This window comes from Dromiciops gliroides, chromosome 4 (assembly GCF_019393635.1).
Source record: "Dromiciops gliroides isolate mDroGli1 chromosome 4, mDroGli1.pri, whole genome shotgun sequence".
NCBI lineage: Eukaryota > Metazoa > Chordata > Mammalia > Microbiotheria > Microbiotheriidae > Dromiciops > Dromiciops gliroides.
The window spans coordinates 127782678-127804191 of record NC_057864.1 but is presented as its reverse complement, the minus strand read 5'-3'; the positions used below and the strand labels follow the sequence as shown (position 1 = coordinate 127804191).

General features: G+C 36.5%; 1 protein-coding gene across 1 annotated transcript in view; it reads right to left on the bottom strand.

Annotated features, from left to right (window-relative positions):
- Nucleotides 1-21514, bottom strand: part of DNAH14 (dynein axonemal heavy chain 14) — a 362777-nt gene that overhangs the window by 242409 nt on the left and 98854 nt on the right. Inside the window, 2 exon segments of the mRNA XM_044003178.1 lie at nucleotides 5895-6264; nucleotides 12890-13231. Coding sequence (XP_043859113.1) covers nucleotides 5895-6264; nucleotides 12890-13231 — 712 coding nt within the window.

The window sequence follows — 21514 nt, the reverse complement described above, 5'->3', positions numbered from 1 at the left end:
CACCAATGTACTTTTCATTGCTAAACATAATGAATGACCTTTTCACAGTTTTCATCCTTCATTGCCTTTCTATGGTATTTGACATGGTTCACCAGCCCCCTTCTCTCTCCATACTTTCTGCTGCCTGAGTTTTTAGGACAGTATTTGTCATGGTTCTCTTTCTTTTTGTTTGACTAGTTCTTCTCAATCTCTTTTGCAGGATCATTATCCATTTCCTGCCCCCATGTTTATGTATACCTTTTATTTTTGACCACATTTACTCTTCTTCTCTCATCTTACCATCTCCCTAGGATTCAAATACCATTTCTGTGTAAATGAATCCCAAAGCTATTCATTCAGCCTTTATTTCAGTCCTGAACTCCTGTCCCAATCATCCAAAATCCTGCTGGGCATTTCCACCTGGCTATCAAAAAGCCTTAACAAACTTAATATGTCTAGTTCTGAACTAATTTTATTTCTCATTAATTCACTCCTCCTAAGGAGTTAAGGGCACTACCACTCTTTTGGGATATGACAGAGGGGAGTAACATAAATACCGTATGCACACATATACATGTGTATATATATGTATGTATGTATTTGTGTATATGCATATATACATATTTTATATATGTATAGACACACATGGTTCTGTTTGATTGTCTTTAAGAGAAGAAAGAGATGAAAAGGGAAAAAGAATATGGGAAGAAACTGGGAAGAACTTACTATTTTACATAATTTAGGTGCACAAGGAAAAGAATATACAAACATGGTGGATAAAGTGGGGAAAAGTGGGCATATTATTAAAGTAACCCTCACCTGAACTGAATAAAGGAGGGTTGAACCCATTTACAAGTTTGATGTTGAAATGCTTTAGATGCAACAAGGAAATGGGTAGGGAAAGAGAAAAAAAGAAGAGGGAGGTAAGAAGTAGAAGAAAGTTAGGGGGTAGCTAGGTGGCACAGTGGATAAAGCACCAGCCCTGGATTTGGGAGGACCTGAGTTCAAATTTGGCCTCAGACACTTGACACTTACTAGCTGTGTGACCCTGGGCAAGTCACTTAACCCTCATTGCCCCAGGAGGGAGAGAGAGAGAGAGAGAGAGAGAGAGAGAGAGAGAGAGAGAGAGAGAGAGAGAGAGAGAGAGAGAATGTCAGGAAGGAGATAGTCACAAACTATCACAAGCAGACTTTGGATTATGGATCATAAAAAGGGAGATTTAAAAGAGCAATAAATGTAAGAACAAAAAAATGGAATCTGGGTTAGGGAAAGGGCAGTAGGGCAGAGTAGAAACAAACTACTTCAAATATAGGGTACTGGTGTTTATGGGATTTCTTCTCTTTTCCCACCCTATTTTTCTTTTCCAAGATGGAAAGCAGGAAGAAAAGGAGAAAAAGTATAAGAGAATATGACAGAAGGGAATACACAATTAACAATCATAACTATGAACATGAATTGAATGGATTAATTAATGAACAAGGAGAGGATAGAATAAATTAGCAGAATTTAACCATATGTTGTTTACAAGAAGTATATAATGACAATACTTAATATATGTGATGCTTTATATATATATATATAAAGATAGATATTATACACACATATGTATATATGTGATTTAAGTACTTAAAGGAAAAGCTAATTTGAATTAAAGTGAATAAGCAAATCTATAATAGTTGGGCACCTCAGTCTTCTACTCTCAGAGTTAGAAAAAATCTAAAAAAGATGAATAAAAAGATGTTAAGATATATTGAAAAAGAATTTGTAAAAAGTGAAATAAATATGCTAGCCCTTTAGTGATTACTGAATAGGAATAGAAATAAATTATTATACATGTTATACATATATATGTACACATATATACATATATATATCTATACACATGACTTACATGTGGATATAAGTGTGTTTCTTATCTATGTGTAGCACTTTTACAAAAATAAGCCATGTGATAGGGCATAAAAACTTAAAAAAATGAAAAATTGAAATAGTAAGCACAACCTTTGCTGAGCGTAATACAATAAAACGTTATCATCAATATGTGACATTTGGAAAAAAAAAGAAATTATAACCCTAAAAAATAAATAGGTCAATGGGAAGGGGAGAGGTAGAATGGGGTGAAATCCCACATGAAAGAAACAGGAAAGGGCTTATGGAGTGGGGGGAGAGATGGGGAGGAGAGAGGCAGTGAATGAGCCTTACACTCATCAGAATTGGTTCAAAGACCTTAATCTCATCAGGGTTGGCTCAAGGAGGGAATAATATACACACTCAATTTGGTGGAGTAATATATCTAACCCTGCAGGAAAGTTGGAGGGGAAGGGGATAAGGAGGGAGAGGTGAAAGAAGGGAGGGAAGATTGGGGGAGGGAACAGACAAAAGCAAATCCCTTTTGAAGAAGGATAGGGTGAAAGAAGATAGATAATAGAGTAAATATCATGGGGAAGGGAAGAGGATGGAGGGAAACAGTTAACAATAGTAACTATGAAAAAGAGAAAAGAAAAAAATGTACAAAAATTATAGCAACTCTTAGTGGTGGCTAAGAATTGGAAATAGAGGGAATGCTCATCAAATGGGAAATGACTAAACAAGCTGTGGTTTATGATTGTAATGGAATATTATTTAGCTATAAGAAATGGCAAGCAGGGTGATTTCAGAAAAACCTAGAAAGACTTATATGAACTGATGTACAGTGAAGTGAGCAGAACCAGGAGTACATTATGCACAGCGACAGCATTAGTGTTCTATGAGCAATTGTGATCGACTTAACTACTCTCAGCAATATAATGATCCAAGAGAATCCCAAAGCACTAATGATAAAGCATACTATCCACCTCCAGAGAAAGAACTTATATTGAATGAACACAGACTGAAGCATGCTATTTTGCATTTTTCTTTTTTTTACTTGAGTCTTTTTAGATAAAATGACTAATATGTTTTACATAATTGTACATGTATAGCCTATACTGCTTGGTTACCACCTCAGGGAGGAGAAAGGGTAGGGAAGTAGGGAATGAGAGAGGGATATAATTTGGAACTTGAAACTTTAAATTAATTAATTAATTTTTAGAAAAAAGAATATATAGGTCAAGGATCAAATCATAGAAACAATAGATCTAACAATTTTCAATAAGATCAAGGGCAAAGTGAGGAGGCCAACTGTCACCTCTATTATTAGCCAGTAGAATGGCAAAAATGAAAAACAGGAAAGTGATGATTGTTGGAAGGGCAATGGCTAGACAGGTATTCAAATATATTGTTGCGGGAATATTGAATTTATCTGTACATTATGTAAAGCTATTTGGAACAATAACCTCAAGTTCATTAGGAGCAGTTAGGTGGTATAGTAAATAGAGTGCTGGACTTGAAAGTCAGGAAAACCTAAGTTCAAATCCAGCCTCAGACACTTATTAGCTATGTCACTTTGGGCAAATCATTTAACCAGTTTCTGTTTTCTCATCTGTAAAATGGAAATAATAATAGCATTTACCTTCTATAATGTTTGTTAAGATCAAATGAGACATTTGTAATAAACTTAATGTAGTGCTTGGCACACAGTAATTGCCATATAAATGCTAGTTATTTATTATTGTTATTATTTCTAAACTGTGCATATCAGTTGATAATTCAATAGCACCAGTAGGCATATGGCACAAAGATGTCAAAGAGAGAAGGAAAGGAATAATATACATATATATGAATATTCATAATAGTACTTTTTGTTATAACAAAGAACTAGGAACTAAGGGATGCTCATTAATTGGAGAATGGCTAATGGAATATTATAGCATTATAATAAATGATGAAAGGGATGAATTCAAAGAAACCTGGGAGAAATTGTATAAACTGAGCAAAATGAGCAGAACCAGAACAATTTATACAGTGATTACAGCATTATAAAGAAAAACTACTTTGGAGGACTTATGACTCTATGGTCAATGAAATGATCAATAACTCTAGAACAAAGCTTCTTAAACTGTGGGTCACAATCCCATATGGAGTCATGTAACTGAATGTGGGCCCCCCCCCCCGCCCCTGCAAAAAATTTGGCAATAGTAAAAGGTTATGTATACTGTAAGAAATGGTGATGGTTTGATACACTGTGATATTTTCTCAGAATAACTTGATACATGAGGAGAGTTTCTCAAGAAAAGCATGTCTGTATAGGGAACAACAGATAAAATTATCTAGTGAATTGTCAAACCAGGAAAGAAAAAAAATATGCTTTTCAAGGCTAGAGATAAAAAACAGTTTGAGTTGGCTCATAAAGGTTAACTCTAGTCTCTACTGTCCTTGCTTAATAGAATTATCAATATTAATTTCTCCTCTCCTGTCTAAAATCTCCACCCCATTTTTGATCATGTATGGAAGGGGTAATCTATCAGGGAAGATTTATCTAGAACTCTTCCAGGAAGATTGTGAACCTGTACCTAGCAACCTATGGTGGCTCAGGGGAGGGGCCTATTGTGGCAGGGTATTGGATATATACAAGGTGCTTGCTTTCAGCATTGGCACTCACTTACTGTTTTTCTTTCTGTAAGTGTCCATTCTCATGAGAATGGAATAAATGCTTTTTGTTATACTAAAGTTGCCTCTGAAAGAACTTATTTTGAGGTGGTCTTCACCTGTTTCTCACACATACCTATTTTATAAACCTATATACCTTGGGTCACATAAAAATTCATCAGATAAAAAGGGGTCACAAGTGGAAAAAGTTTAAGAAGCCCTGCTCTAGAAGAATGATAATAAATCATGTTTCCTAAAATTTTGTAAAATTTTGCAGAATGAGACAAGTATTTTCTGACATGGCCCATGTGTGGCTTAGTTTTTGCTTTACTATACAAATTTCTTACAAGGCAAGGTGACACAGACAAATGGGCAATGTTGAAACTATCTTGTTAAATTTAACAAATGCTTTAAAAAACTATTGGCAAGACCACCTAGTAGTTCTTTCTAGTACATAAAATCACAAACTTCTAGATTAAAAGTATGATTTCACAGTTAAGTAGAGGGTCTTACTCTTGAGTTTGTCATTCTTTCATAGTTTTACATTATCTTTAAGAACTTTTCACACTGGTTCCATTCCCTTTAAGAGGCAATGGAGTCTTAGAATGTTTGTTTAATGGACCTTCTGTGATTAGTTTGTGAGGAAGCTGAGAGTTTAATTGTGATGATTGAGAGAAAACAAAGAAGGACTAAAAGATTTCAATTCTTGAGAGAATAGAGTTTATCCTTTATCTTGAGAAGAAACATGAAGAAAATTCTTGGAAAAATTCTTTAATTAGTTTCTTAAGAGAACTGTATGTTGGGACTGTGTTTCCAGAATTGAGAAGTTGAGAGTCATAATAATGGTTAAAAGTGGCTTTAGATAGTATCTATGGGCCAGGCACTATGCTAAGTGCTTTACAAAATTTATCTCATTTGATCCTCACAACAACTTTGAGCTTTACATACTGTTATTAGCCCCCATCTTACAGTTGAGGAAACCAAGGCAAACAGAGGTTAAGTGACTTACTCAGGGTTACACAGGAAGTAAGTGTTTTTATGGGAAAAGAAGCTTATCTAAGTTATTTAATAAATCATATTTAGCAAGTTGGGGTGGGGTATTAGAAATAATTGATTAACAGAGAGTTGTTAAAATTTTAGTAATTAATGTAGAAATATCAGAATATACTCCTTAATTATATTAGAAACTTAGGTAGGCTATACATGTGATGTTTGATATTATACCTTGCTACAAGTGAAAATCTCTCATTGCTTGAGTCTAGCTTGAAGGTTGATTTTCTAAGATAAGAACTGTTTACCTACTTTTTTTACTTCTTTGTTACTTTTAATTGTATGTATTCTAAAGCATAGAGTATATAAGATATTAAAATTGTAAATTCTTGCAAATAACTAATGATTCTCAAACTTACCTTTATCCAGCATATAAATCATATGCATCCATCTTGTAACACTTTTCTGAATGAAATCTACGTTAATATTAGCAAAAATGCTGTTCTTCCACACATGAGACAAATTTGCCCATTCCACTTGCGCTTCCCATAATATTTTCCTCAAAGTTAAATCGCATTCAATTTCTGAGATCTCTGATATCACGTTGTTTGCAATATTCCGCTCTAAAGCTACAGTTCTCATTGCAGTAGAAGTCTCAAAACGATCCTGATAATTTGAATAAGTCTGAGCTTTGTTGGCTAGAACAGTAGCTTCTTCTGAGAGAGTTTCAATAATGTCCAAAGCAGTTGTTGCCCGAGTAGCGGGATGTATAAGAACAGGGTTTTTAACCTAAGTAACAATAAAAAAAATGTGACCAATGAATTCAGAAGTGAAGTTCATTTTTTTTTTTTTAAAGCAAGACTAAACTGGCAACCAGAAAGCTCTGTAAGCTTATTCATTTCAACAGCCAGTCATTAAATATCTCCTGTGTGAGGAACAACTTTAGAAACTGAGGATAAATATGAAAGAAGCCAACCTGCCCTCAAGAAATTTCAGAGGCTATAATATGACTACACAAACATTTGTGATTCTAATAAGAATACATTGAATATTTGGGCAAAAGAAAGGACCGATGTTCTGTGATTGCTTCAGGAGGAGAAAAATAACTTCCATTTGGAAAGGATTAGAAATGGTATTATGGGTATAACATGAAAGGAGTCTTGAAAAAGGGAAGGGTTTCAATGAAGAGATGAAAGGGATTCTATTTGAGGCATGGAATTGAGAAAAGGGTAGTGTAGGAATGGGGGCAGAAAATAGTCCAATCTGCTTAGAATATAAAGTGCAGTTAGGGAAAGAGTATGAGATAAAATCATAAAGGTAGACTGGAGAAATACAGTAGAAGACATTAAATGCCAGAATAAAAACATCTGTACTGTGCAATGGAGAGGCATGGGATATTTTAGTGCAGAAAATTAATGTGATGGGAGCGCTACAGAAAGATGACACTATGAACAACAGATTACATGCATGAAAACTCTGAATTAGGATGGGGAAAATGGGAGTGGAATAGAGGATAATGTCAATAGATTCTGCAGAGGAAGAACTGGCAGGATTTTGAAACTGTATGAGAGGGAGGAAAAAAAGCAAAGATGACTATGTGGATGTCTACCAGAGGTCTCTGACGTAGTAGACAAGTTTCTTTACTTGCCTAACTGACCATTTTATTTTTCAACAGGCAGAGGATGTAATGAGATGAACAGCGAATCTGGGTTTGATTCTGATCAAAGAGGAGAGACTAATCAGTGAGTGGTAAATGAAAAGGCTCATCATGGGTTAAGCAAAAACTACTAAACACAATTTTAACAGTCTCCTATGGACAGATCATAGGAATACTTGTATATACCTGCACAATGCCTGGCACTAGACAAAGTTTTCCTCACTACTCTTATGCACAAGATGTAGATGACACAATTATATTTAACCAGAAATAAATCAGACTCAGAGTTGGTTGGACAGTGAGCCCGAAATACAAGTAATAAATAATGTCAGCCTTGATAGGGTGTCTTGTGTTGATTACACTCCTCTGCCCCTAGTCCTGTTCTGCTTAATATTTTTATCAATGGCTTGGATGAAGACATAGCTGGTATATTTATCTAATTTTTCAGTCAGTGAGGAGAAATAGAGGATACTTTGGATGACAGGGGATCCCCAAAGATTTCAATAGGCCAGAGATATACGCCAAACCTAATAAGATGAAATTCAATAGGAAGAAATATAAATTATCTTAATTAGGTTAAAAAAAGTTACAGACACAACTAGATAGCAATTCATGTCAAGAGTCTTGGGTGTTTCAATAGGCTCCAAGTTCAAAAAAAAGTCAATCAAGTGATGTAACAGACAAAACTGCTATTGTAATTTTGAGCTAAATTAAGAGAAAAAAAAATCTAGAAGATGGAAATAATATCAAAGCCATTAAGAAGGGTGACAGAGAGGGGCAGCTAGGTGGCGCAGTGGATAGAGCACTGGCCCTGGAGTCAGGAGGACCTGAGTTCAAATCCGGCCTCAGACACAACACTCACTAGCTGTGTGACCCTGGGCAAGTCACTTAACCCCAATTGCCTCACTAAAAAAAAAAAAAAAAAGGTGACAGAGGTTTGTAGGGGGTGGAGCAAATATGGCGGAGGAAAGACATTAAACCCACAGGGCTCCTGATATAATCACCCCCAAAATAGCAATAAAAGAACCCTTGGAGCAGAAAAACACACAGAAATACAGGCTGAGAGTTTTCTCCAGCTATAGATAGATTTCAGGGGACCGTGCTGGGCCACAAATAAAGCCTAACCCCGCAATCCAGCCGACACACCAGACACCCGCCAGAGGAATTTGCCCCAGTGACTCTGAATCAGCTGCAGCACCAGTGTCTTCTGCAACCATGTGCTTGGTCAGGCTGAACAGCTGACCCTGGGGGGGGGGGCGGGTAAGTACAGGGGTACCAGTGGACTGGGGGGAAGGATTTGACTGTCCCATCGCAGCGGCAACCAGGAAGAAATCCTGAGCAGCAGGAGACCCAGGTGGGGGAGGGGAGCAGGGGAACAGTCTCATCGGAAGCTGAGAAACACACCACAGAAAGCTTTGCTGGTTAGTTGCTTAGTTAAGTAGGCCTGAGGTTATCTCTGGACCTGAGAACAGGCCAGGTGAGATTAAAACCTGCCTCCCCTCAACCCAAAACACCTGGGACCCTCTGAAGCTGAAAACAGGAGTGGAGCCGAGAAGCAGCCCTTCCCCCCCATCATCCCCCAGTGGAGAGTTTAAAAATCAAATGAAAGCGAGGCCAGGCAGGCTGAGAAGAAGCCCAACCACCCCCAGGCCATGCTGTAGCTTGAACAGTGTGTCCTAGAAGCAGCACCACACTTTAAGAAGGAGTTAAAAGCCAAGAAATAGTAAGCCAGGATGAGTTGGCAGAGAAAGCAGACCATCGAAAACTTCTTTGGGAGTAAAGTAAACCACAATACAACCTCAGAGGAAGAAGATAATAACAGGGTCAAAGCTCCAACATCCAAAGCTTCCAAGAAAAATATGAACTGGGCTTGGGCCATGGAAGCTCTCAAAAGAGACTTTGAAGAGAAAGTAGGAGAAATAGAAAGATGTAGAGAAAAGGGGGAAAGAATGGAAAGGGGGGGGGCAGCTAGGTAGCGCAGTGGATAGAGCACCAGCCCTGGAGTCAGGAGTAAATGAGTTCAAATCAGGCCACAGACACTTAACACTTACTAGCTGTGTGACCCTGGGCAAGTCACTTAACTCCAATTCCCTCACTAAAAAAAAAAAAAAAATGGAAAGGAAAATGAGAGTGATGCAAGAGAGCCATGATAAAAAAGTCAACAGTTTAAAAAGCCAAATGGAAAAGGAGATTAAAAAACTGTCTGATGAAAATAATTGCCTAAGAATTAGGATCGAACAAATGGAAGCTAGGGACTTTATGAGAAACCAAGACACAGTAAAGCAAATCCAATTGAATGAAAAAATAGAGGGTTATGTGAAATATCTCCTTGGAAAAACAGCTGACCTAGAAAATAAATCTAGGAGAGATAATTTGAAAATCATTGGACTACATGAAAACCATGACCAAAACAAAAGCTTAGATACCATCCTCCAAGAGATTGTGAGGGAAAATTTCCCTGATATTCTAGAAGCAGAAGCTAAAATAGAAATTGAAAGAATCCACCAATCACCTCCTGAAAGAGTTCCCAAAAGGAAAACCTCCAGGAATATTATAGCCAAATTCCAGAACTCCCAAGTGAAGGAGAAAATACTGCAAGCAGCTAGAAAAAGGGAATTCAAATACTGTGGAGCTCCAATAAGGATAAAGCAAGATCTAGCATCTTCTACATTAAAGGACTGAAAGGCATGGAATATGATATTCCAGAGGGCAAAGGAACTGGGACTACAGCCAAAAATCACGTACCCAGCAAAACTGAGTATAATTTTTCAGAGGCAAAAATGGGATTTCAATGAGAAAGAGGTCTTCCAAGCATTTGTGATGAAAAGACCTCAACTGAATAGAAAATTTGACTTTCAAATACAAGACCCTGGAGAAGCATAAAAAGATAAACAGGAAAAAGACTTCATGAGGGATATTAAAAGATCAAACTGTTTACATTCCTACATGGGAAGATAATACTTCAAAATCATAAGAACTATCTCAGTAAGAAACTCAGAGAAGACACAGGTCTGAACTGAATATGAAGGGATGATATCTGTAAAGCATTTATGTTTTGTTCTTTGTGGGGAAGACAGGGTGGGGTGTCATGTCTGGGGCTGGATTTGGGTTTGGGACCTCCTGGGTCCAGGGCTGGTGCTTTGTCCACTGTGCCACCTAACTAATGCATGATGACATCATTAAAATAGGGTTGAGATGTAGGAGGAATAAACTGGGGGAGGGAGAAGGGGAGAGATGGTCTGGGGAGAGGTACTTCACATGAAGGAAACAAGAAAAAAGCTTATGGAGGAGAGCAGAAGAGGAGGAAGGAGTTGGGGAGTGAGTAAACCTTAATATCAGAATTAGCTCAAAGAAGGGCTAACATACATACTCAAGTAGGTAGAGTAATACATTTTTGCTCTGAGGGAGGAGAGGGAGAAAAGGGGGGGAAGAAGGGAAGGAGGAAAGGGCAGATTGGGGGAGAGAGCAGTAAAAAGCAAGACACTTTCAAGGAAAATGAAGATATTCTGCATTACTGCACCAGTATGACATATTGAATTGCTGATTTCATAGGGAGGGTTGAGAAGGGAGGAAGAAAAATTTAGAACACAGAATTAGCTCAGGGACCCTGATGACATTGGAGTGGGCTCATGGAGGGAATAGATTTCATACCTTGGGAAGAGTAATCTATTTAACCCTGCAGGAAAGTAGGAGGGGAAGAGGATAAGGACGGGTGAAAAAAAGGGAGTGCAGAGCAAGGGAGAGGTTAGTCAGAAGTAAAACACTTTTGAGTAGGAATAGGTAAAAAGAAGATAGAGTAAATGTCATGGGAAGGGAGTGAGATGAAGGGAAATAGTTATGATGATTGATTATAATGGAAAAATGTATGGTACCTACTTTGCTGGGCTTTTATGAAGAAAACTCTCTGTCAAGCTTAAGGTACTATATACAGGTTATGATGAACAGGAAATCAGAAAAACCTGGAAAGACCTACATGAACTGAAGCAGAGTGAAATGTACTGTATACAAAATAACAGCAATAGTGGGGGATGATCTGCTGGGAAGCATGTGGTTATTTTCAGCAAGGCAATGATCCAGTATAACCCTGAAGGACTTATGAAGATTGCAGCCCATCTGCAGAGAAAGAACTGATAGTATCTGAAAACAGATGGAAACACATTTAAAAATTTTTTTTCTTTCCCTCTTTGACAATTCCTTAATCTGAAGTTTTGTTTTTTTTTTACTGTTTTCTCTCACAACTAGCTAATATGGGAATTTTTCCATGACAACTTATGTATAACTTATTTTGAATTGCTTGAGTTCTTGTGGGAGGGGGTGGGAATAGAGGGGGGAAGAGAAATTGGAACACAAAGTTTTTAAAAAATTAATGTTAAAATTTTGTTTTTACATATATTTTGGAAAATAAAATTCTATTAAATACAAAAAAAGAAGGATGACAGAGAATGAATTGGAGAGGATATTCATAAATGAGCTAACAAGGTTGAAAAACCTAAGAAGAGAGGGATATATATATAATGGGAGGACATGAACTTCAAAGAGAGGTTATTGAGTGAAAGTATCAAATAAATTCTGCAAGCCCTCAGTTTTTCTCATCTAAATGATGTTTATGGCCTCTTTCAGTTCTGTGCTCTATGATTCTCTTACTGATATATTTAAGCATCATCTGAGATATTGTTATTAATTCATTATTGTATGAAGTATTTGGCCCCAGGGATAGTCTTCTCTCAATTCTCACATCCCTTACAACACCCTCATTTGACTATATATTGCCGCGTCTCAGTTTTTGGTTTTGTTTTTTTGTCTTTCATACAGAGATTCTAAGGCCTATGAGGATAGGGACCATGTCTTACTCGTTTTCCTATTTCATTATATAAATATATTATAGAACTTTACAAAAAATACACTTACTCAAGGAGAAATCAGACCTTAAGATATAGAATGCTCATTTTAATTTATTGGTTAATACTGGCAAATGTTAAATATTGGCAGGATGATGTCTTCATGGCTGTAGTCCCAGGCTGGTCGTTTACGTAGCCCTTTTGTTCTAAGAAATCTAGTTCTTTAGAGTGGCCAAATAATACCACTGCCAGACATCTTCACGGTCATTTAATTAAACTCTTTCACTTGACAGATAAGTAAACCAATCTGAAGAGGTTTAATGATTTTTCCAAAGTCACACTGTTGCTTATGGGAAGCACTGAAATCAGAACTCAGGTTCTCCCTTTTTTGCACCCCATTATATTGCCTCCACTGGATGTTTTACTTATCTTTGTCATATCTGAAGTAAGAGGGTCCAGGATTATCAACTCCATTTAGAGATGGAGAAATTGAAATATAACAACTTGTCCAAGGTCAAACAGTTAATAAATGATAACACTTGTACCCTGGTCTTTTGGCTCAATCAAATAATCCTTTAGAGCAGCTAGGTTGTACAGTGGATATAATGTCAAGCCTAGAATCAAGAAGACCTGAGTTCAAATCTAGCCTCAGACATTTACTAGCTGTGTGACTGTGGGCAAGTCACTTAAACCTGTTTGCCTCAGTTTCCTCATCTGGAGAATGAAAGGACACACATCTCCAGTATCTTTGCCAAGAAAACCCCAAATGGGGTCACAAAGAGTTGGACAGGACTAAAATGACTGAACAACAACAATAAGCTTAAATCATACAATTAATATCTTCAACTTTTAAAAATCTATTATTCATCAATACATAGATTTAAATGAGGGAAATTTATTTTATATAAAAGAAACTTACCTTGACCCGCAAGTCTCTAACTTCATTCTGCAAATTGAGCATATACTCATCCAAATTTGACTTGAATTTAATAATAGCATTATCCTTATTTGATTCATGAAATTTAAAAGCTGATTTAAGTTGATTATATTTGAGAAGAAGGACATGAAGCAGTGCAACTTGCTCCGGTGAAATAGTGACATTGTAGTGTTTTGTGACTGAATACATTTGGGAGATAATATAATATTCTCTATCTAGTGAAGGCATTTTTGAAGAAATATAATCTAAGAAAGTCAAATGTTCCACAAATTCTTCCACGCCTGTGAGTTCGCTGTCGAGCTTTAACAATGACGACTGGATAACCTGAAATAATTAAAAAACGTTAATTATAATGTTACTGCAAATTTATGTTATATAACCTCTACTGGGCCTTCACTTTTGCTAGGCAATTCTTCTATATCTCTCTTATCAAAACATATTCCACTCTCCACAGTGACTTTTCCCAATCTTTTCATTCCTCCTCAAACCTCCCAAGGCACCCCCTTCTTCTCTCAGCTGAAAACTTAGTTTCCTACTTTGCAGAAAAAAAATTGAGGCCATTTGCTGTGAGCTCCCCTCTTTCCTCTCTTCCTCATTATCTCACATCAATCATATATGCCTTTTTCCATTATCTCTTCTTTCACCCTCTCTTATACAAAGAGGTGGCCTTATTTCTTACCTTTAATTTTTACTTCATTTTTTCTTAATTACATGTAAACAATTTTTTTAACATTCATTTTTTTAAAATGTTGAATTCCAAACTCTCTCTCCCTCCCAACCTTCTCCCCTCCTTGACAAGGTAAACCATAGTTTTTTTGGGGGGGAGCGGGGCAATGAGGGTTAAGTGACTTGCCCAGGGTCACACAGCTAGTAAGTTTCAAGTGTCTGAGGCTGGATTTGAATTCAGGTCCTCCTGAATCCAGGGCCAGTGCTCTATCCACTGTGCCACCTAGCCGCCCCCGGTAAGCAATAGTTTTACTCCTTACCAAGGCAAATTCCTTTACCTGCACAAGTCAAAACATTCCCTCCCATTTCCTCCAATTCCTCTATCAATTATCTTCAATCTTTCTTCATCTACTAGCTCCTTCCCTACTGCCTAAAAAAACCGCATTTTCTCTTTTCTCAAAAAAATCATTTGATTCTTCCATCCCTGCTAACTATTGTTTTATATCTTGTTTGCCTTTTGTAGCTAAACGCCTTGAGAAAGACATCTATAACAGGTGTCTCCACTTTCTCTCCTCTCACTCTCTTAACACCTTACCCTCTAGCTTCCAGACTTATCATTCCACTAAAGAGGCTCTCTCCAAAGTTGTCAAATCCAGCCACCTTTTCTTAGTTCTCATTTTCCTTGACCTCTCTGCAGCTTTTGATTACTCTTCCTCATTCTTTCCTCCTTGATACTCTCTTCTCTCTAGGATTTCAGGATTCCACTCTCTCTTACTTCTCCTCTCACCTATCAGATTGCTCCTTTTCAGTTTCTGGCTGGATTTTCATCCAGGTCACCCACTCTCACCACAGGTGTCCTACAGGAATCTGTCCTGGGCCTTCTGTTCTCTCTTCATACTACTTGACTAGAGATCTCATCATCTCCCATGGATTTAATGATCACCTCTGTGCTGATGATTCTCAGATCTACCTATCCTGTCAGAACTGTACTCATTACCTTTCCTCCTTATCGCTTTAAAAGTTCCCTATTAATGTTTTACATACTTGAACATGTTTAACCTATATTTTATTGTTTACCACCTCAGGGAAGGGAGAGGAGAGGGAGAAGAGGGATAAAATCTGGAAGTCAACACTTTAAATAAAAATGTTCATTATTATTTTTTAAAGTTCTCTATTGCTTTCAAGGATAACACCATTCTCCCAGTTTCTTAGACTTGCAACCTAGGCATTATCTTTGACTCCCCACTTTCTCTTACCCTCTCTATCCAATCTGTTGCCAAGGTCTGTAAATTTCACTTTGCAACATCTCTTGAATATGCCATTTTTTTTCTTTGATACTCCCACCAGTTGGCAAGTCAAGAAACATTTATTAAGCATATACTATATGCCAAGCACTGTGTCAAGCACTGGGGATACAAAAGGAGGCAAAGGACTGTCTCTGACCTCAAGGAATTCACAATCTAATGGAGAGAACAACCAAACCAATCTGTACAAACAAGCTATGTACAGGATAGATAGGAAGAAAATTAAAAGATTCAAGAAGGATTGGGAAAGGCTTTTTGTAGAAGATATAACCACATCACCACTCTACTCAATAAACTTCAGTGGTTCTGTCATCCCCAGGATCAAATACAAAATCCTCCATTTGATGTTCAGTCTTTCACAATCTAACCCTTTCCTACCCTTCCATTCCTCTTACACCTTACTCCTACCATGTTTTCCTTGATTCAGTGACACTGACTGGCTTCCTTGCTGTAGCTCATACAAGATACTATCTCTAAGCTCTGGGCATTTTCTTTGACTGTCCCTCATGCCTGGAACACTCCTCTTCCTCATCTTCACCAACTGAATTCACTTTGTTCAAGTTTTAGCTAAATTCCGATCTTCTCCAGGAAGTCTTTCCAAAATTCTCTTAAAGTCTAGTTCCTCCCCTGTTAATAATTTAGAATTTATTCTTTCAATAGCATTTTTGTGTATATTTGTTTCCTTATTGTCTCCCCCATCCGATTGTGAGATCCTTGCTTGAAGGGATTGTCTTTTGCCTTTTTGTATCCCCATTGCTCAGTACGATGTCTAGCACATAGAAGGTGCCTAAAAATGTTTATAGATAGATTGATGGACAGGATGGGGAGCCTCAAACCCTGACCTGGATTTGTAGGTGAGATGAACTTTAAGGAAGACAATGTTGAATGAGTGTGAACCATAATCATATCTATTCAGCAGTCCTGCAAAATATATATTGTCTTGGTGTTTTAAGTATTGGGAGTTGTCAGGTTACAAGGAGAAATGATGTTGTTTACCTATTGCTGGTTAAATTTTATTGTGTCAAAGCCTATTGACGGCATGCCCCTTAAATATATGAGGAATTTGGCTGAAAAAAGGGGCAGAAAATAGTTTGCAATAATAATAGATAGCATTTGTATGGCGTTTTAATGTAAGGCCTTGATTCATATTAACTCGTTTGACTCTCACAACAATCCCATGTGGTAGGTGTTATGAAAAATAAATTTTTATGTAAAGACAAAGAATTAAATCAACTTGTAACATACTGCTCTTTTTTGTGTAAATATCCTGACTGCAAAAATATGCAGAAAAAGATTTTACTTATGAAAAAGTGCTAAAATTAAAATATGAAGAAGCACTGTTTTCAGATAAATGTGAAAAAGACAGACAACTAGGAGGGTGGAGCAAATAACTGAGAAGACATGTTTGAAGATTAAAAAAGTGACTGAGGTTAATGGGCAATGTGGTTGCTCAGTTTTCATGTGATGGCTTTTCGAGTTAGAGATTAAAATTTACAAAGTTACAAGTAAAACAAACCATTTGGAGACTGTAAAGATTAAATAAAGCCTGTTGGTTTCATAAGAGTGTTGTTTTTTTCATAAGGGAAAGATGTATCATGGACCACCAAGAGACTCTGAATTGAGAACGAAGAACTGAGCAAGAAAATAGATAACAGAGGTAAGAAGAGTTGAGAAGGAAGACAGTAGGAAGCAGGAATTCAGAAGGACAGCATAGGAGTCCTTTAACTGGAAGGTTTCAGGTACTGTACTTGAAGAGTTGCTGATTGTATGGAAAAAGAGTGAAGCTTATTGTGTTAAGAATAATTTTTTGAGGAAAATAATAAATGTTGGAGAAGCTGTGGAAAAATTAGAACACTAATGCATTGTTGGTGGAGCTGTGAACTGATCCAACCATTCTGGAGAGCAATTTGGAATTATGCCCAAAGGGCTATAAAGCTGTGCATACCCTTTGACACAGCAATACCACTATTGGGTCTTTTCCCCAAAGAGATCATAAAAAAGGGAAAAGGACCCATATGTACAAAAATATTTATAGCTGCTCCTTTTGTGGTGGCAAGGAATTGGAAATTGAGGGGCTGCCCCTCAATTGGGGAATGGCTGAACAAGTTGTGGTGTATGAATGTAATGGAATTCTATTGTGCTGTAAGAAGCGATGAGCAGGCAGATTTCAGAGAAACCTGGAAGGACTTGTATGAACTGATGATGAGTGAGATGAGCAGAACCAGGAGGACATTGTACACAGTATTATCAACATTATGTGTTGATCATCTGTAATAGACTTGATTCTTCACAGCAATGCAATGGTACAAGATAGTTCCAAAGGACTCATGATGGAAAAGGCTCTCCAAATCCAGAAAAAAAAAGGAACTGTGGAATATGGATGCAGATTGAACCATACTATTTCTTTTGTTTTTGGTGCCGTTGTTTTTCTTTTTTGAGTTTTTTCCTTTTTTCTCTGATTCGTCTTTTATAATATGACTAATGCAGAAATATGTTTAATGTTATTGTATATATATCCTATATCACATTACTTGCTGTCTTGGGGTGGGGGGGGGAGGAAGAGAGGGAAGGAAAAAGAATTTGAAACTAGAAATCTTATAAAAACAAATGTTGAAAACTACCTCTACATGTAACTGGAAAATAATAAAATACTTTTATAATTAAAACATTAAAACAAATTAAAAATTAAAAAGGATAATTTCTTGTTTGTTTTTGCCCTGATTAATGAGGCAAGACTCAAGGAGTTTATTAAAGAATATGTCAAAGTAGCAACACTTTGATGGTCTGATGACTAGAGATCAGCAGGGGATTAAAAATGGAGTCAGCTTTTATTGATAATTTTTGTAACAAGATAAAGACAATTTGGATAGGTCCACGTCAGCAGAAGGGAATGAGCCGTTGAGTTTCAGCTCTTCCTCAGTTGCTGCATCATAAAGAAATTACTGGCTAACAGGTAGGGGAGTACCTACCACATACCGGATAGCAGGTAATACAAAAGCTGCAAACAACATTGACTGACAAGACTGGAAACAACGAGATCACTGACTCAGCATAACTTTCGTTAATTCCCCCATTTGATGCTAACCATATATATATGGTGTGGTACCACATTAAGTTTCATATCTCTCCTATATCCTCAATGACATCATCCTCATTTCTGCTGCTTATGTCAAAATAATTTGAGCAAAATAATTACAGCAAGTGGCTGTAAGCTAGAAGGCAAACTTAAAACAGGAAACAAGTGTATTGTGGCCATGAGTATTACAAATTGTAATCCCACGTTTTCATCAATGTCATGAAGTTGAATAAAGTTAGATACACAGAGTCACAATCTCATGGATCCCATGAGGAGACAGACCTTGTGAAATAGGCTCTATATGTAAACTAAGGCAGATTACATATCAAGCCATTTAGAAGTCTCACCATGTACTAATTTTACTGGGGAGATTTAAAATCAGTAAAGTTACCAAGAAAACTCAGTGAATATAAATACCATGAAACCAAAGACCAAAGTAATACAATAATGATCATCAGTATTAAACACAATACATTAATTCTCCTTGTAACCTGGTAACACACTCCCAGTGTTCAGTTAATCAGCACATTTCATCTTGAGTTCTAGATGTCCCATGTAGTTATCTGGTCTCTGGAAACATCTTCCCTTGGACATTCCAGAATAGGCCTTGTTCCCAGGGCATCTCTGAGGTGTTTGTACCCTGCCCCCCCCCAGTGGATTTGCTTCTCTGGTTCCAAGTCACTTGCAGAGCTTCCTAGGTAATTCTACTAAAATCTGTGACAAGACTCAATACAATTTAGTGTAACCTCTTAAATTTGCTTTTTCCAACAACTAGTTCATGTGGTGAAAAACCTTTTCAAGTCTCATGATTTTAGTTTTATTAACAGTAAAGTTATAGGAAGATTATCAAATTAGGAACCCATAATTCATCTGAAACTTTAGAAAATTTCAGTTATTATATACTACTTGCTATTTCTATCTTTCTTTTTTATAATTATCAATGCAATTTTATATGTAAAATCCTAAACCCAATTTTCAGAACTTATTATTATAACATGCTCAAGGGCCGTATATATAATCATCTGATCTTGTTGCTTTCTTAAAATTTTCTACTCCAACTAGTTCTACACATAGAAAGAAGAGATACTTTAAGGATCTAATCCTATACATGAATACATAGCTACCAGCATTCATTGTAAGTAGGTGCTTTTTATCCCTAGGTTCAGTGGTTACACAAATGAATTTTCCTTAAAGATGCTTATTTAAACAAACACTAAAAGACTTGGGAGTAAGTTAATTAATCCTAAATTATATATAGAGACTACTGCTCTAAGAAGCCTTTAAACCTTAAAACAAAATAGAAGAGATTTCTGACTTTAATCTCAAAATTAATAAATTTATATCTTTGTTTCACAAGTTTATCTTTGTCTAAATTTACATTTTTACCTGCCATAATTAGAGAAATATGCTATGAAAGAAGCAGGAACATGATTACAACATTATCGGCATCAAAACTGGTTCTCTAGGCCTAGGCCTAAGGGCACAGAATGACCTAACCCAATGTTGAGGATTTATTTAACAGTGTATACACATACACAAAGAGAGACACATGTATGTATATGTATTTATCAGGATAAAGCATTATTAGTTCTGTTTAATCTTAGGTAAGTCATAGTTACTTTTTTTGACTAGCCAATAACAGTGTAAAGTTCTGCCTCATTCACAGGGTATCATAGGCTAGGCTCAGAATTAGCAAGGTGGGAAACATTCCTATTTATAGAGGAAGTAATACACTGGGGACAATGAGTCAAGATGAGGGATGAGCATGGTCATCCCCTCAACCTTCCCAGACACAGATATCCACCTGTGGCAGTTCAGCATTACACTTCCTTTGAGTAGCTTGAATGGTGGATTACTGACTTGATGATTAATCAGACGATTATACCTGAATTAAAAACTCTGAACAATATCAATTACAGTCCCAAGAGATTTTAACTCAAGTAGCAAGTTCGCTAATCACATCTTGAGTCTAGATACAGTTACTATTTCCATTATGATGTTGCAATAATAAAAATGTGCCAGGCCTTTAAAAAATTAACATACTTTCCTTTTTTTCTTTTTCTTCTCCACAAGTTTAAACTCATCCTGGTATAAAAATAAATCATTAAAAATAAAAAAATACATTCTAGAATTTCACAGATAGTGAATGTATGATAGTTTACTTAAAAAAAACCCCTCAAACACTGGCCAATTACTGTAAATCTCCAAACTAACAGATATGCATCTCTTAAGGTATTATATAGTCACCCCTTAAGGCAAAAATAAAATTTTAAGACTGGAGTTTGTTGAGACTAAGTTGGCTCAAGATAAAACTTCAATATATGCTATTCCAGATAAAATTTCATAATCTTCACAAGGTGATAGGAAAATACTTTCAATGAAACTCACTCTTTACTATAAGCAGGCTTGAAAATTTTCTTTCCTCCCCCTTCCCCTTTGTAAGGAGAAGAGGGAATCCTGCCCTCTCAGGAAACCAATTCATTGTTTAGGAATTTCCCAATACTAGCAAGGTCTTTCACAGGACTGATAATATTTTCACTTTGTCCAAGCAGAAGGTCTTAAGGAACCTTGTAAGTTTATAAATAAGGGAGATTTTATGAGGCCTTTTTTTTTTTGGACCTTTTCCCAAACAATAAGTGATTGTCACTTTTCCTTTTAAACTATACCCATTTGAATACTTGATAGGTTTTTTAAACATTATGACAATAGCTCCTAATAACCTGATAATTTCACAGTAACCAGAACAAAAGAGTAAAATTTTCAGGCTTTCTCATACAATGGCTTCCCAAAATCTAGAATACATGGAAATTTAGAAACATAATAACAACATAAACATTATGTATTTTTATAACAGAATCTGACAATCCATTTAACTGAATGCCAAATAACATCAATTTATTTGAATGAAACTCTGAATCATTTTACCTAGAAATCACCTCATTTTATTGCTTTTAGTATTTTATAATGATCACATCTAAAACCTCTGAGAGCTGTTCTGGTTTGATAGGGAAAAACAAAAGGAAAAAGGCAGGATTTGCAACAATTTTGAGAGACTTGAAGCTCAATGGACAATGTAGCATCTTATAGAGTAAAGAGCTGGATAGGCTTGTCTATATTGTCCAGAAAGCCAGTCTAAGAAGTTTTTCTTTGAGTTCTACTTTGCTATAACATATTGAGAGCTAACCAGATGACAGCAAATCCAGTTGCATATATACCTGGTTGGATTTGGCTATACAGTCCAGAGAACCAACTTGGGGAGTTTTGCAAGTTCTCTGTCTTACAGGGACTGTTCATCATTACAGTAGCATAACATATCATTATGTTTTTAGTCACCTTTTAAGGGTGATTGTTAATTCAAAGAGATTGGCACTGCTTTACCACTTCAAGAATATAGGAGTAGTATTTTTAGTTAATCAGTCGCATAAGTAGGAAAGGGAAGGGGGGGGTGTATCAAATGAACTCCATTCTAAACCAATTGCAGCAACAATTGGTATTTTAAGACACACACAGTTTGTTGAAGAAATGTATCAAAGTCAGCAGAACGAGCAAGAGAGAAATAGA